At 41.5% G+C, this 14,484-nt stretch overlaps 1 protein-coding gene across 1 annotated transcript; it reads left to right on the top strand.

Moving 5' to 3' along the window:
- The first annotated feature begins 2,596 nt into the window (after positions 1 to 2,596).
- LOC106000726 (vomeronasal type-2 receptor 116-like) lies at positions 2,597 to 14,277 on the top strand. The gene is made up of 6 exons (XM_013036003.1): positions 2,597 to 2,796; positions 7,470 to 7,758; positions 8,146 to 8,955; positions 9,920 to 10,147; positions 11,147 to 11,270; positions 13,358 to 14,277. The coding sequence occupies exons 1-6, from the start codon at positions 2,597 to 2,599 to the stop codon at positions 14,275 to 14,277; spliced, it is 2,571 nt and encodes an 856-aa protein (XP_012891457.1).
- The last annotated feature ends 207 nt before the right edge of the window (positions 14,278 to 14,484 follow it).

Here is a 14,484-nt window from a genome sequence, read left to right as displayed (position 1 = left end):
CTCTACCACTTGAGCCACAGCACCACTTCCGTTTTTCTGAATGGTTTATTAGAAATAAGATTCTCGGTAGTTTCTTGCCCAGGCTGGCTTTGAACCTCAGTCCTCAGATCTGAGCCTCCTGAGTAGCTAGGATTACAGGCATGAGCCACCAGCTTCTGGATATTGCTCAATTTTTTACACCCTAAAAGGCCGATGTAGGACTGTTTCTACCTAAAAGTTGTTTTCCTTCAAATATTACCAGATGGTATGAGTAAGTTGAGTTTCATAAAATAGAGCTTATTATAAAATAATTGGTATTAAATAATTTGGTTGATGGTCAAGAAAATTAATAATCATAGACACTTGTGGGGATGTGGCCAAAGAAATGTTATAACACTATTGGTAACATGGTATTACAAAAGATATAATATTACATGCACATTACACATACAAACACTAGTTTGGGTGTTTGTTATGTCTATGTTGACATATGGCACATATTTATCATGAGACTACTTAGAAGCTGAGTTGAAGAACCAGCTCAGTTCCAATCAACACATGAATGGAAAAAGTAAATTGAGACACACAGACACAATGGAGTCTTGAGAATGCAATTATATATTTGGGTCAGGAATACAGGAAGAAGAGGAGATCATCGTGTTCAGTAAAACACCCTGACAAATGCAGCAGTGGTATATACTGGAAATGAAGTGTACAACCTGTGGATGGGGAAGGGAGGGAAAATTTGGGTATTATAAACCAGAAATGTTCTCATTACCTGACTTACATAATGGTAACTACTCTGTGCATCACCTTTACAATACAGAGAGACAGATAGATAGATGTATTATCACCCAACACAGATACCCTATATTTCTCTGAGTTTGGAAATGTAGGAAAAAGCCTTAGAGGAATAGAGTAGATATCAATGACAATGAAGTAGAAATTGTAAGGTTGGACAGAAAGGAAACCTGACACATGGTTCAGGCAGAAAAAACAAACTGCCCACACATAGGAAATGGAAGCTCATGGAGAAGACAGAAGAAAAGGAAAGAGGAAAAGAGAAAAAAAGAGAAGGGGCCATGCTGAGCATGGACAGCAAATGCAGAAGTGACCTCAGAGCCTGGGAACCTCACACTGTGAGAGGAGTTGTGACCAGGGTGGTTCAGGAAATGATCTCAGCAGATGAGGAAGTGACCTCAGAGTGTGGGGTCCTTTGCTGACTCACAGTCAGGTGATTGACAGGTGACTACTGGTTTCAGGAAGTGAGGAGGGCCTTTTCTCCTGGGCAGATTTAACAGAAATAGAGTAACAGATGAGGAAGACAGGATAAAAGTTTGTCTTCTGAGCTAGGCATGGGAAGCTCATATCTATAAGTCTAGGTATAGAAGCAACAAAGATTTCTATTCAGAACCCAAATCTGGCTTGGCCCCAGCACTAACACTCTTGTTAGGTCTTGCTGGCTACCAACACCAAGTAGCATTTACCTTCCAACTTACTTTGCCAAGCCCTTCCTGATAAATATATGGAGCCAGATCACAGAACCAGCCACCATGGTGAAGTATGTGGAGAGCAGAAACCTCCACAGTGTCCTTGGTTTCACTTCCATTATGAGGAACAAATAGAGGAGACAGGTAGGGAGACATGGACAGAGCAGGGACCACATACCTGTCCAAGTGGGAATAATTCCCCCAGTACTCGAGACATGAAAGAGACGCACAACAGAACAAGATCCATCCATACACCCACAGCTTCCAGGATCTTAAGTGGATAGGCCTGCTAGGTTCCCAGAAAGTCATAGATCATAGAAAATCTCTGTCTAGCAGTGGATAGTCACAGTGTATTTATAGATGCATTCTGCTGGGCAAAGACATGCAAGCATTGAAGAAGTTCAAGGTTTAGAGCACAAAGTCCAATTGAATGTGTGCCATGACCTTGAAGTATTGAACTGTATTGGTTGAATTAACTGACTGTTGGTAACTCCTGCAGCAGTAAATAATTACATTGACCTCTTTTGGATGCTTTTGCATGTGGAGTTGGTATGGAAACCTGAATGGGTCATTTCACCAAACTTCTGTGGCTCCCTTGGCCCTGGGTTTGTGAGTCTACCCATCTTCATCTTTGTTTTCCAATAACTCTGATTGGGCCTTTGCTGGGCATGGTAATCTATGACCTTTTGACCTCCACCTGGCATCTTCTGGTGTCATCCATTTCCATCATCCCTAGTGGCTTTCCTATGGGACTTTATGTTGGACATTTATTTTCTTTTCAACTTATTCCTTTCACACAATTTTGTGAACAACTCAACAAGAAAGGAATCCATCTCTGGAGCTTCATTATCTAGTCTTGGATTAAATCACAGTCCTGAGGGTGTGGAGAAGATGCTACACATGTTTTCCAACTTTTGTTTTGACCTTGAAGCCGGACCCCAGATGTATAGCTGGAGGGAAGAAAGGTCTCTGTATTCCTCTAGGACAGGGGAGGAGGCTGGTGGTGCATCCCAGTGGCCATCCAGATAACAATAAGCCACAGAAACTGAAGATCCATTTAGACACCCATCTGATGCTGCTGGCTCAGTCTGCATCCAGAATCACAGCTCCAGGCCAAAGCAGCAGCAATGCTCCCTGTGACTCTGACACTGCTTCTCCTCCAGCAACTGCTCATGGTCAGTAATTCTGAAGATGACCGACACATTTGCACAGAGAAATCTGTGGCACGCTGCAAGGGAGATGTGGTCATTGCTGGGATTTTCCCCTTTTATTCTTGGGAATTTGTTCGCAACATGAATGATCCTGCTGTGCAGCAACAGAGTGATCAGTAAGTGATTTCTTGGGTTTTCTTAGAATTTGCATTTTCTGTTTGGTTATCAGACTGGGGGAAATTTGGATGCATCCACTAATGTTCTCTTGATCTTCTACATTGTCCTCACCACAACAGCTCTACTTTATTTCCAATTTTCCTGATGAATATTTTCTTCCTTCCAAGGAGTAGAGAAGTCTCTGTCTGTCTTCCATTCCACTCCCATTTCCCAGAACTGTCCCGACCATGCCACCATCATTGTGACTCCTCCAGCCTGAACTGTCCTGGTTCAGGGTCATTTGAGTGACCAAGAGTCCATACTAATACACTAAAGCACAAGGTCCCCATCCATAGATTAAAGGCCAGGGAATCTTCAATCAATTCTGTCTGTATACTTTTAAAAATAGGACCAATGTTTGGACCTCCTTCAGAGCAACATTTCTTAGGACAGACATGCAGTTTCTGCTTCTGGGGTTATTTCATGTCAGAAAAGCTCTGGGAATGGGGAGCTGATGGTCAGATCAGGAATAAGATATCCAAGACATGTTTGATTTTTCCCATAGCTAACGTAAGTGAACCTCTTCCCTATTGTCTTTGTCTCAGCCTATCCACTATGTCATTCCCAGAAGCTCTGCTTCTGTTCCTTGTTCTCTGACATCTAGCCAGGCTTATCTATTTTCTCCCTGCTCATAAACTCCTAAACTATATTTGAATGTTTTTTTCCATATTGTTATTGGTTGTTTGTGGGGCTTGAACTGTAAGGCTAGGCACTCTCCCTGAGCTCTTCAGCTCAAGGCTAGGGTTCTACCACTTCAGGAACAGTACCACTTCCAATTTTCTAGTTTATTGGAGTTAAGAGTCTCACCCACCTTTCTGCCCTGGCTGCCTTTGAACTGCCATCCTCATCACAACCTCCTTAGTAACTAGAATTACAAGCATGAGCCACCGGCACCTGGCTTTTTCATGTGTCTTATGCACTCTTTGATTCATGCATTTGACCCAGTTGAGCTCACTACTTTCAGATCTACAGAATTCTCTGTAAACTAGGAAGTCACAGATGAATCTTTTCAGACAACTTGTGTGGAAACACCCTGTATGGGCTTTATTCAGGAGAGGAATACTTTATTCCATGAGAGATTTGTGAGGGATATTGAAGCAAACTGAATGTGGTGTGGAAGTGAGTGAGACAGATGGGGCTCATGTGTAAACCCAGCATTAGAAATGCACCTCCATGGGAGATAGGAGATGTCAGAGTTGTCTTCTGCTCTGTCCATTCTCTAATTGAGCTCTGTGTGTGTGTGTGTGTGTGTGTGTGTGTGTGTGAGAATGTTCACACAAGCTCATGTACACAGTTGTGAACTCAAGTCCAGATGGCTGTCCCTTAGCATTTTTTCTTTCATGGCTGGCAGTCTACTACTTGACCAACAGCCCTGTTACCAGTTTCTGTGTGTTTAATTGTACATAAGAGTCTCACAGACATTCCTGCCCAATGTGACTACAAAACATAATTCTCTGATCTCAGCCTCCTCAAAAGCCATAATTAAAGTCCTGAGCCACAATTGCCCAATTAATATTTAGTATTACTGAGATTCTAGCTGTCAAGCTTCACAGTTATGTTGTAAAATAGCATATTAAAAACAAACATGAGAATTGAGATTGTCTCTATGAGAATTTCTCCAAACTGATTATATTGAATGCTAGCAGAACTCATCATTCTGGAACATTCTTGATTCATATTGGACCCGTGATACCATCTGGCCTTTGAAATGTCTCAGAATTAGACCAGTCTCCCTGGTCTGGCTTTGGGCCTGTCTTTCAAGAATTCCAGGCAGGCTTTAGCGTTTCTGAGTCTATAGTGACTTCCACATTGTTACCACTAGAGGGAGCAACGGCCTTGAGGGAAGTGAGCTGGTGAAGTGATAAACCTCTTCAGTAGCAGAGAAAGTCAAAGGCAAGTTGGGTGACAAATACTCTGTGGTTCTAAAAACCTCAAGGAGAACCCCATTGAGTCGAGGGTCCCAGCATGCCTCCTCTTGGGTCATGCGGGGGCCCATAATGCTCATGCACAGGAAATGGCCTTGTGAGATGTTTCTGTGTAGCAGTGGCAAGATCTTTGTTCTGGAACAGGCCTTAGTCATAGCTGTGGCCACCAGAACTCTATTACACCTGGAATACCAACCAGCAGGGTCACCAAAACAGGTGAAGATTAATGAAATTTCCCTCTAAAAGTAGGCACTCTTCACTTAGGCTTCTTGAATTTTATCTCAAAATAAGAAATTCTAGGCAAGTCACAGTGGTAAGAAAATGTGGCAGAGTTTTACTGAGTAATGAAGCAAACATGCAATCAAGTAAACAAACAGGAAACAGAAATCCAAAGACACACTCTAACAGAGGAGAGACACACAGCTTTTGGGCTGCCAGGGGTATTCATATGGTAAAGGTGGGAGGACTGACTTCAAAGTTATGTAAACACAGATGTCTCATCTTTGCTCTAATCACTCCTGGTGTTACACTTTCTGAGTTTCTGTACATATTGGACATTCTTTTCAGATAAGAAGGCATCCTTCCATAAAACAAATGATTACCCTTGCAGTGAGGAAAGCATGCTGTTGTCTATATCTTGAGTAGGATGGTGCTTATGTTTTGGGGGAGCATTTTTTGGGGAAGGCATACATGCTGCCAGACAACTGTTAATTCCTATGATAAGAAATGCATTCTCAGGAAGAAATACATCTTGTTGTCTCTCTTTGAAGCAAAGATTGTGCCTCTGTTTTTCTAAATCATGTTTCTGAATTGCCTTCACCAGGACTCATTTTCTTCAATTTATCTGGCTTCATTTTCTGCTCAATGATTTTAGTCACTTGATCTTAAGGGATGTAGATGAATGAATAGCTCTCTATTTGCTGTGAGCTTACCATACCTCATTTTCTTTCAATCTATGCTAATACATTTTCCTCTAAATGATTTCATTCTCTTAATATTAAGAGAAATAGATGGACAAGCTTTAAGCTTGAGTTTTTGAATTCCTGGCATGAATTAACCAGGCCTCATTTTCCCTAGTCTACTCTGCCTCATTACCACATCCTCAGTCCATTGCAATCAAGACCAGAGCAGTGCTGGGTGGGCACTAAGATTCACCCAGTTTGTGTGTGGTAGAGATGGGTTCATGGGCCAAGATGGCCACAACCATACCCAATTAGTGATAGCTAGAATAGAACTCAGATTGTCTGGTGGTAGATGACTTTCCCAGGTACTGAGATGATTACAGAGCTCTGCCAGAGGCTGGCCTGGCTGTGGGGTCATGGCACAGTTCTAGTGTTATCACTTGGGCCACAGTAAGCTCTAGGACAATGTCACCATCTTCCTTCCCTGTCCTACCAACTAGTGGGATGGAGAATTGTGCTGTGCCAGAGAAGCATTGAATGCTTTGTAATGGGGGCCACAAGCTGGGCACTGGTGGCTAATGCCTGAAATCCTAGATACTTAGGAGGCTGAGATCTGAGGATCAGGGTTCAAACAATGCCTCTAGTTTATTCTGGATTATTGGTCCAACCATGACATGCTTGACACAGGGTTCTAAGAAAAAACCCTGACCCACTCTTATGCCCTGCTCACTAGGAGGTTTTTCCCTACCTTCTGTTGTTCACAAGATTGGAGGAGGGAAGTTATGGCAATGTCTTTCTTCTCTGTCATAAACCAGTTCCAGAGGCACAATCTAAAGGTCTGGACCCAAGAGTGGAGCCTATAAGCACTTCCCCAGCACTGGTCTCAGTATATGGGGATGATGCTGAGATTTAACTTGAACTCTCTCCCTCCCTTCAATGTCAGGGGTTTTCTGTCCATACTGAGGTATTAACACTGATGATGGTGATGAAAATGGGGACAGTGTCTTCCACCATTTCTCATATATTCTTTTCTGTTGTTTTGTCCTACTAGAGAAGTATCCTCTGGTCTAATCTTGTGACTCTCATCTGGATGAAGCAATCTTCATGTTCTAGCTTCCTCAGCTGACATCTTGCTTTGTTTCTGAGGAATCCCCTTGAATAATGACATTCTCTGAGTCAGCTTAGTGTTCCTCTACCACATAACATAAATTGAATTTCTTTGTTTTCTTTAATTTCTTTACAAGGCAAGATGTACTTCTTTGCAGAAATGTGCACCATAGGCAACAGTCTAGGAAGCAAGCACATACAAGGCAGCCTGCTTTCAAATTTAATTCCTAACACAGCAGGCCCTGTCTTTCTGCTTGTATTGGCTAAACTCAGGTGGACAATATGCTCACAATTTGAATTCTATCTCTTAAGTGTTCTTCATATGCACAGGTAATTCAAGGTACTCAAAGATTTGGGATGTAAGCTGGGCACGCTCCTATGTCCCAGCAAACAACAGTGTTTTTCATATATCCATATATGGCAGAGTGGAAAAGCCAGCTCGCTCATCCCCCCCCTTTGTAATCTCAAAGGAATAGTAATCTCCTGTATGCTGATCAAGTCCTGTTCAGGAGCTCTTCCAATACTGAGAACTTATCTAAGGCTCCAAATTCAAATGCCATCCTGTTGGAAGATAGGATCTACACATACTACTGTGTGTATTTGACTAGATAGGCATTAGATTCAACAAAGTCAGAAGGTTTGCAGTTAATCATTTGTAATACTCCTATACCTTCCCAAATATATCTGGCTTCTTTTCAGAATCAACATAAAGAAATACCAATTGCTTTTCAACCTGGTGCTTGCAGTGGAGGAGATCAACAAGAATGCTCATCTGCTACCCAACATGACTATGGGGTTTGAGATCTATAGTGCACATTACAAAGATACTGATCTATTAGAAGATCCACTCATATGGCTGTCTGGGAAGAATAAAAACAACCCTAATTACACCTGCAGAAGAGACAGCAAAGCTTTAGCAGTACTCACAGGAACCTCAAGCACATCTGTCCCAATTGGGACACTGCTGGACCTCTACAAACTTCCACAGGTGAGGCTGGGAGGGGTGGGCAGATGTGAAGCCATGTCCATTTTGACTCTGTCCTCGACAGGTTGAAGAAGAGGAGTTATCACACACCCTTCCAAATGCATGATCTCACAGAGAAAAGACTCCAGAAGAGGGTGGGACATACACATTTTCTTTGCTGCAAAAATAAATAAATAAAAGGAGAGGTTGTAAGAGTCCAAAGGATGATCCAAAGCTCTGAGCCTTATCCTTACAGGTCTACAATGAGCTTGGAACATGGGAGATGACTTTGCAAATGGGACAAACAAACTTTTGCACCGACCTCTGCCAGTTTTTGTTTGGTTCACATCATGACTGAGATTTGCCTATGACCATCCTCTTCCTGGTGTTGTGTTCATTGTTTCCCTGTAGTTCACCTATGGATCTTTTGATCCAATTCTGAGTGACCATGGAAAGTTCGGTACTGTCTATCAGATGGCTGCCAAGGACTCAGCTCTAGCCCTGGCCATAGTCTCCTTGATGCTTCATTTCAGCTGGACCTGGGTGGGACTTTTCATCACCGAAGAGGACTATGGTGTGTGGTTCCTCTCAGAATTGAGAGAAGAGATGGACAAGAATGGAGTCTGTTTGGCCTTTGAGAACATGATCACTTACAATGCCCTTTCAGATTTCACAAATGATCTATGGATGCATCTCCAGCTAATGGAATCATCAACCAATGTGATTATCATTTATGGGGACAGTAAATTTCTATTAAGCTTTATGCTTAAATTAAGGGACTTTTTATTTACAGGGAAAGTCTGGGTCATGAACTCACCCTATGATGACGTGACCATTGGTAAAAGATATTTTCTGATTGACTCTTTCCATGCACCACTCATTTTCTCTCATCATCATAGAAATACTGCTGGGTTCACCAATTTTATTCTAAGCGAGACATTGTCGAAGAACTCAGGAGATAATTCCCTTCCCAGGTCATGGATTCAATCTGTTTATTGCCTACTGATTAAGTCTGACTGCAGAGACTTGGGGCACTGTTCGTACAATGCCACACTGGATTGGTTGCTGAGGCACATTTTTGATATGACCATGTCAGACGAGAGTTACAACATCTACAACGCTGTGTATGCTGTGGCCCATGCCCTTCACCAGATGATTCTTCATCTCATGGAAGAGCCACCAGTGCACAATGCCCAACCAAAGGCATTTCTCTCTTCGCAGGTAATAGTTTGCTTTTGGGTGACCTTCTGTAGGCATGCAGACTTTCTATAGAAGATTTCATAGCAGATGGAACTAGGTCGCCTGGCTCCATTTTGGAAAATACAAGAGACACTGGATCTGTGTGCTCTCTATGAAATGACTGTAGAGCTGTGAAGACAATATTCTTGAATAATGCTGCATCTGTGATAAGATAGTGCTGTGTCTTCTGTCCCCATCCTCACTATGTGTGGAAAAAAGCTGTCCCCTTTTCAATAGCATATATCCAAATTGTCCTTGTAACATTTTAAAATAACAGATCAAGGGTGACTAGTTCTTAAAAACCTAAGATTGTCTGGACACAAGTGGCTCACACCTATGGCTCACTCCTGACTACAGTTAACCCCCCAAAAGCCAGAGGTGGAGCTGTAGGTCAAGGGATAGAATGATTTCTTTGAAAAAAAAAACCCTCAAATTGAGTGGGTAGGCCCTGAGATGTAGCCACAGGACAGGATACACACACACAAACACACACACACACACACACACACACACACACACACAATGAGCTAAGTCTTGCTTAAGTTAATCTTTCATAGTTGTCATAAATATTCTATGATTCTACTTAGTTTATTATTTACCTATTTTCAGACTGGCTCACTGATATCAATCATAAATTAAGGGATTGTAATGCAATTTACTGAGGCAGTTGAGGTCTGTCATACGATAATTCATTATTTGGTTGGATGTGGTTGGAGTTTGATTCCCTTGAAATTGAGTTTCTGCATCCCATCCTGGATACCCAGGTTTTAGAACTTTGTAACACTTTAGTCCACTGTGGGCATGCAGTTAATTCATTTGGTTGGATTCCTATGGTGTGTGTGAATCATGTGGTGAGTATGAAGGCTGATATGTGTGTATCCATTGTGCTCAGATTTTGTGAGAACTCTGGGAAGCATTTCACACTACTGTAATGTGTCCCTTTTAGCTGCATCCCTTTTTGAAGAAGATCCAATTTACCAATCCTGTTGGAGACCAAGTGGTTTTGAATGAGGAAAGGAAATCAGAGGCAGAGTATGACATTATGAGCTTTTGGAATTTTCCAGAAGGTCTGGGACAAAGGGTGAAAGTTGGCAGGTTTTCTCCATCTAGATCACATGATCAACAACTGATTTTGTTTGAAAATCTGATAGAGTGGCCCATAGGAATAACCAAGGTGGGTTATTTATGCATTTTTGGCTCTCTCCTTTTTTTAAAAAAATGTATGTTTATTATTGAGTTGTTGTAATTCCCTAAGTCAGGTTATGTGCGCAATTGCTTGTAGATAATGTCACGACATCCTTATTTCTACATCAGAGTTGGTCATTTCTAGCTATAATATCATGATCTAGATATAAATATGCCATAAGGTTATCTTGCACTTAACCTTGTTTATCAAAACTTTATCTCTGTGGTGTACATTTCACAGCTTCCTCTTTCTGGAAGTTTCTTACTAACAGATTCATGGAGGGAATAGAGGAACATTTCATTACCATTATGTTGTTCTATGTTTGCATATTGAATATCATAATAGGTGAATTACACCTGTGAATCATCATTCCAGCACTGTGACCAAATATCTGAGGGAATCAAATGAGAAGGCAAAAGGGATTGCTTTGCTTCTGCCTGGAGATTTCAGACCACGGTTGGGTATATTATTGCTTTTGAGTCTGTGCTGAGACAGGATGTAATGAAAGAAGCATCTGCCAGCGAAGTTCAGCCACCTCATTGTAACTGGGAAACCAAGAGAGATGTGAATGGCCCTGGGTAAAGCAGCACCTTCTGAGAAATTAGCTACACTTTAGAGTGTGGGTTTGAGGTTTCCCTGAGTGATTTTCCTCTTATGCTCTTATTCATCTGTTCACAGATGAATAAGAGAGAAAACACATCATCACCTGAATTCAAGAATGGGATGCAGGATTGAACTCCCATTTCCTAATTTTCTAAAATTAACATCCACCTCCTAAAGGCTCCATGACTTCCCAATGGCTTGAGAATCTGGGTTTTAAGGACCCACAGATTCTCCTGGTCCAGTTAGATAAAACTGTAAGAAGGCTCAACCAATTCATTGGCTGTATGTATATAAAGATTATGTGTTTTGAAGATCTTTTCCCGAGTGTCTGGAATGTCATATAAAAGGATGAAGAGTTCCTAACCTTCATCTGAATGTTCTCAGACTCCTCAGTCTGTCTGCACTGAGAGCTGTGGTCCTGGATTCAGGAAGATCTCTCTGGAGGGAAATGCTACCTGTTGCTTTGACTGCACTCCTTGCTCAGAGAATGAGATTTCTAAGGGAATAGGTGAGTCTGTGAGTTATAGAGAAATTCCCCATCCCTGCTTTCTAACCTTCAGTCCATGCAAGCCAGTGGAGTGATCTACAGTAGCACACTAGGAACACATATTCCCCTTCACGCAGAATTCCATGACTACTGTTAACCATACTTCTCCTTAGAAGAAACAACCCACTGCCCCTCCATTATATATATGACTGTATTTTCTCATCTATTACAGGATTCATCTTGAGAATACCCCTATACCCTTCTCATCAGTCACATTTTTTGTATTTAAAGAAAATATACACTAATGATTTCCCTTATTTGGAAGAACTAGTATATGTCTAGGAGAAGCAGAAAAGGAAAAAGCTATTTACATATGACCATATAAGATGTTAAGTCAAATGAACCCCAAGATAGGGACACAAGTTATTTTTTCTTTCTTTTATTAATGTATTTATGATGTACTATATGATATTTTTATTTCTGTGGTTTGTTCTTCCCCCATGGTATAAACCATGTTTTCACAGTATTGGATTCTGGTCCTGCATCTTGTATACACATTTTTCTAGTTTGGGGAGGGGAAGGAAAAAACAAACTGCTTAAATATGGATATAGGTTGACCATTGTAGCAATGAGATTTACACGACACTATGTTGAAAACGAAATTTACAACTTTGACTTGTGGTGGAGGATTGGGGTTAGGGTGTACTTGGGGAGGTGGGGAAAGAAGGGATGGTAGGAAAAAAACAAAGGAGGAGGAAACAATGTTGATAGGATATGTACTCATTATCTTACTCATTACTTTACTGTAATTCCTCTGTATAGTATTTTTTCAATGAAAAACTTATAAAAAGAAAAGGAGCAGGTAATAATGCTCCATAAGAAATGTGCTCATTAACTTGCTCATGTAAATGTAACCCCTCTGTACAGTATCTTCCAATAAAAATACACATTTAGTAAAAAAAAAAAGGAGAAATGGAGAAAATAAAAGTAAAATACTGTAAAAAGAAATAAAAAAGAAAAAATAGAAAATATCAAGGACCAGTTTTTGATCTTTGAAATGATGTGAAAATCATCATGGAATTTTGGATCTAACACAGCCTTTCATTTCTGAGTGCCCATTGCTGCTCTTTTCTAACTAAATTTGATTTTCTATTTAGCAAACACTAATAATACAAGGCACTTGGTTATGATAACTTTATGTCTGACCCTGGCACTAGATTGACTAGCAATTCTTTAAATATAAAAGATTTTGAAGTAGTTTACCATGTCTATTTCATTTCTCTTCTCCCTCATCCAGCTGATCTTTTCCAGACCCTATCATATCAGTGAAGGAAAATTGTTCTTGACATAGATAAATACTCAGGAAATTTGTGCTTGGTATAAGAATTAGATTGAGGCTTTGAATAGACACTCTTAATAAAACTGAAATGATTAGGGTAATTCTATATTCTCCATTATTTCTTGAATGAATAGCAGAGAGCCAGAGTGATATGACCTGTCAAGAATGCAGCACATAAGGCTAGGTAATCATATATTACCCCTTAATCCAAGCGACTCAGGCAATTGAGATTTTAGGATGGAGCTTAGATGCAATGATGGGGAGGAAACTAAGTAAGATGTTTTTCCACAATTAAGCACCAAAAAAAACTGTAATTCAGGAGGTAGAATGGTAGTTTTGGCATGAAAACTCTGAAAACAATTCCCAGGGCCAGAGTTCAAGCACTGGAGGAAAGACAGAAAGGAAGGAAGGAAGGAAAGAAGGAAGGAAGAAAAAACAGAAGCCAAGAAAGAACGAAGGAAGAAAGAATGGAAGGAAGGAGGGAGGAAAGGCAAGAGAGAGAAAGAAAAAGGATATAAGGAAGAAGGAAGGAAGGAACAGAGGAAGGAAGGAGATAAACAGAAAAAAGAGAAATGGAGGAAGGAAAGAACAAAATGTGAGAAAGAGAATTCACCTGAAAGTATTTTAATATAGAGAGTTACTCTACTTGGTATTGAACTCAATACAGGTCACCTGGTGAATCAGGGGAAATTTGCTATTTGAATGAAGGGGGATGAGAGGAAAGAGAAATATGGAACCCAGATTTACAGCGATTCTCACTCCTCACCAGACATGGAGCAGTGTGTGAGGTGTCCAGATCATCAGTTGGCCAACACTGAGAGAAACACCTGCCTCTTGAAAACTGAGAATTTCCTGGCTTATGAAGACCCCTTGGGCAAGACTCTGGCCTGCACAGCTCTCTGCTGCTCTGCACTCACAGCTGCTGTTCTTGGGGTGTTTATCAAGCACCAAGACACCCCTATTGTCAAGGCCAATAACCGGGCCCTCAGCTACATCCTGCTCATCTCCCTAACCTGCTGTTTCCTCTGCTCCTTGCTCTTCCTTGGCCGTCCCCACACAGCCTCCTGCATCCTCCAGCACACCACATTTGCAGTGGTCTTCACTGTGGCTGTCTCTACGGTCCTGGCCAAGACCATCACTGTGGTTCTGGCCTTCACACTCACTGCTCCAGGGAGAAGCATGAGGCAGTGGCTGGTGTCCCAGGCTCCTAAGCTCATCATCCCCATCTGCACTCTCATCCAGGTGACTCTCTGTGGCCTCTGGCTGGGAATCTCTCCTCCCTTTGTGGACAGAGATGCACACTCTGAACATGGCCATGTTATCATCCTGTGCAACATGGGCTCCCTCACTGCCTTCTACTGTGTCCTGGGATACCTGGGCTTTCTGGCTTTGTCAAGCTTCACCATGGCTTTTCTGGTCAGGAATCTGCCTGACACCTTCAATGAGGCCAAGTTCCTGACCTTCAGCATGCTGGTATTCTGCAGTGTGTGGCTCACCTTCCTGCCTGTCTACCACAGTGCCAAGGGGAAGGTCATGGTTGCTGTGGAGGTCTTCTCCATCTTGGCCTCCAGTGGAGGTCTCCTGGGCTGTATTTTTGTCCCCAAGTGCTACATCATCTTGATAAGACCTGAGAGAAATTCTCTGTTCAGGTTCAGGGCGAGATCACAGTCTGGAAGAAACAAACATTAAGATGAACACAACTGTTGCCTACAATGTTTAGAAGCTCTGAGAGCAATCTGTACCAATTTGACAGTCACATCTTAGTTTAATTTGAGGATTTCTTTGCACAATAGTTACTCTTATTCATTCCTCTGGTTATATTAGAGTCATGTTAAATTCCCTACAAGACTTCCTAAATTTTCATTCTAATTTGGCTATTTTATGTTTCCTCCAGTG

This window comes from Dipodomys ordii, unplaced genomic scaffold (assembly GCF_000151885.1).
Source record: "Dipodomys ordii isolate 6190 unplaced genomic scaffold, Dord_2.0 Scaffold235, whole genome shotgun sequence".
Classification (NCBI taxonomy): domain Eukaryota; kingdom Metazoa; phylum Chordata; class Mammalia; order Rodentia; family Heteromyidae; genus Dipodomys; species Dipodomys ordii.
This window is presented reverse-complemented; position numbering and strand designations above follow the sequence as displayed.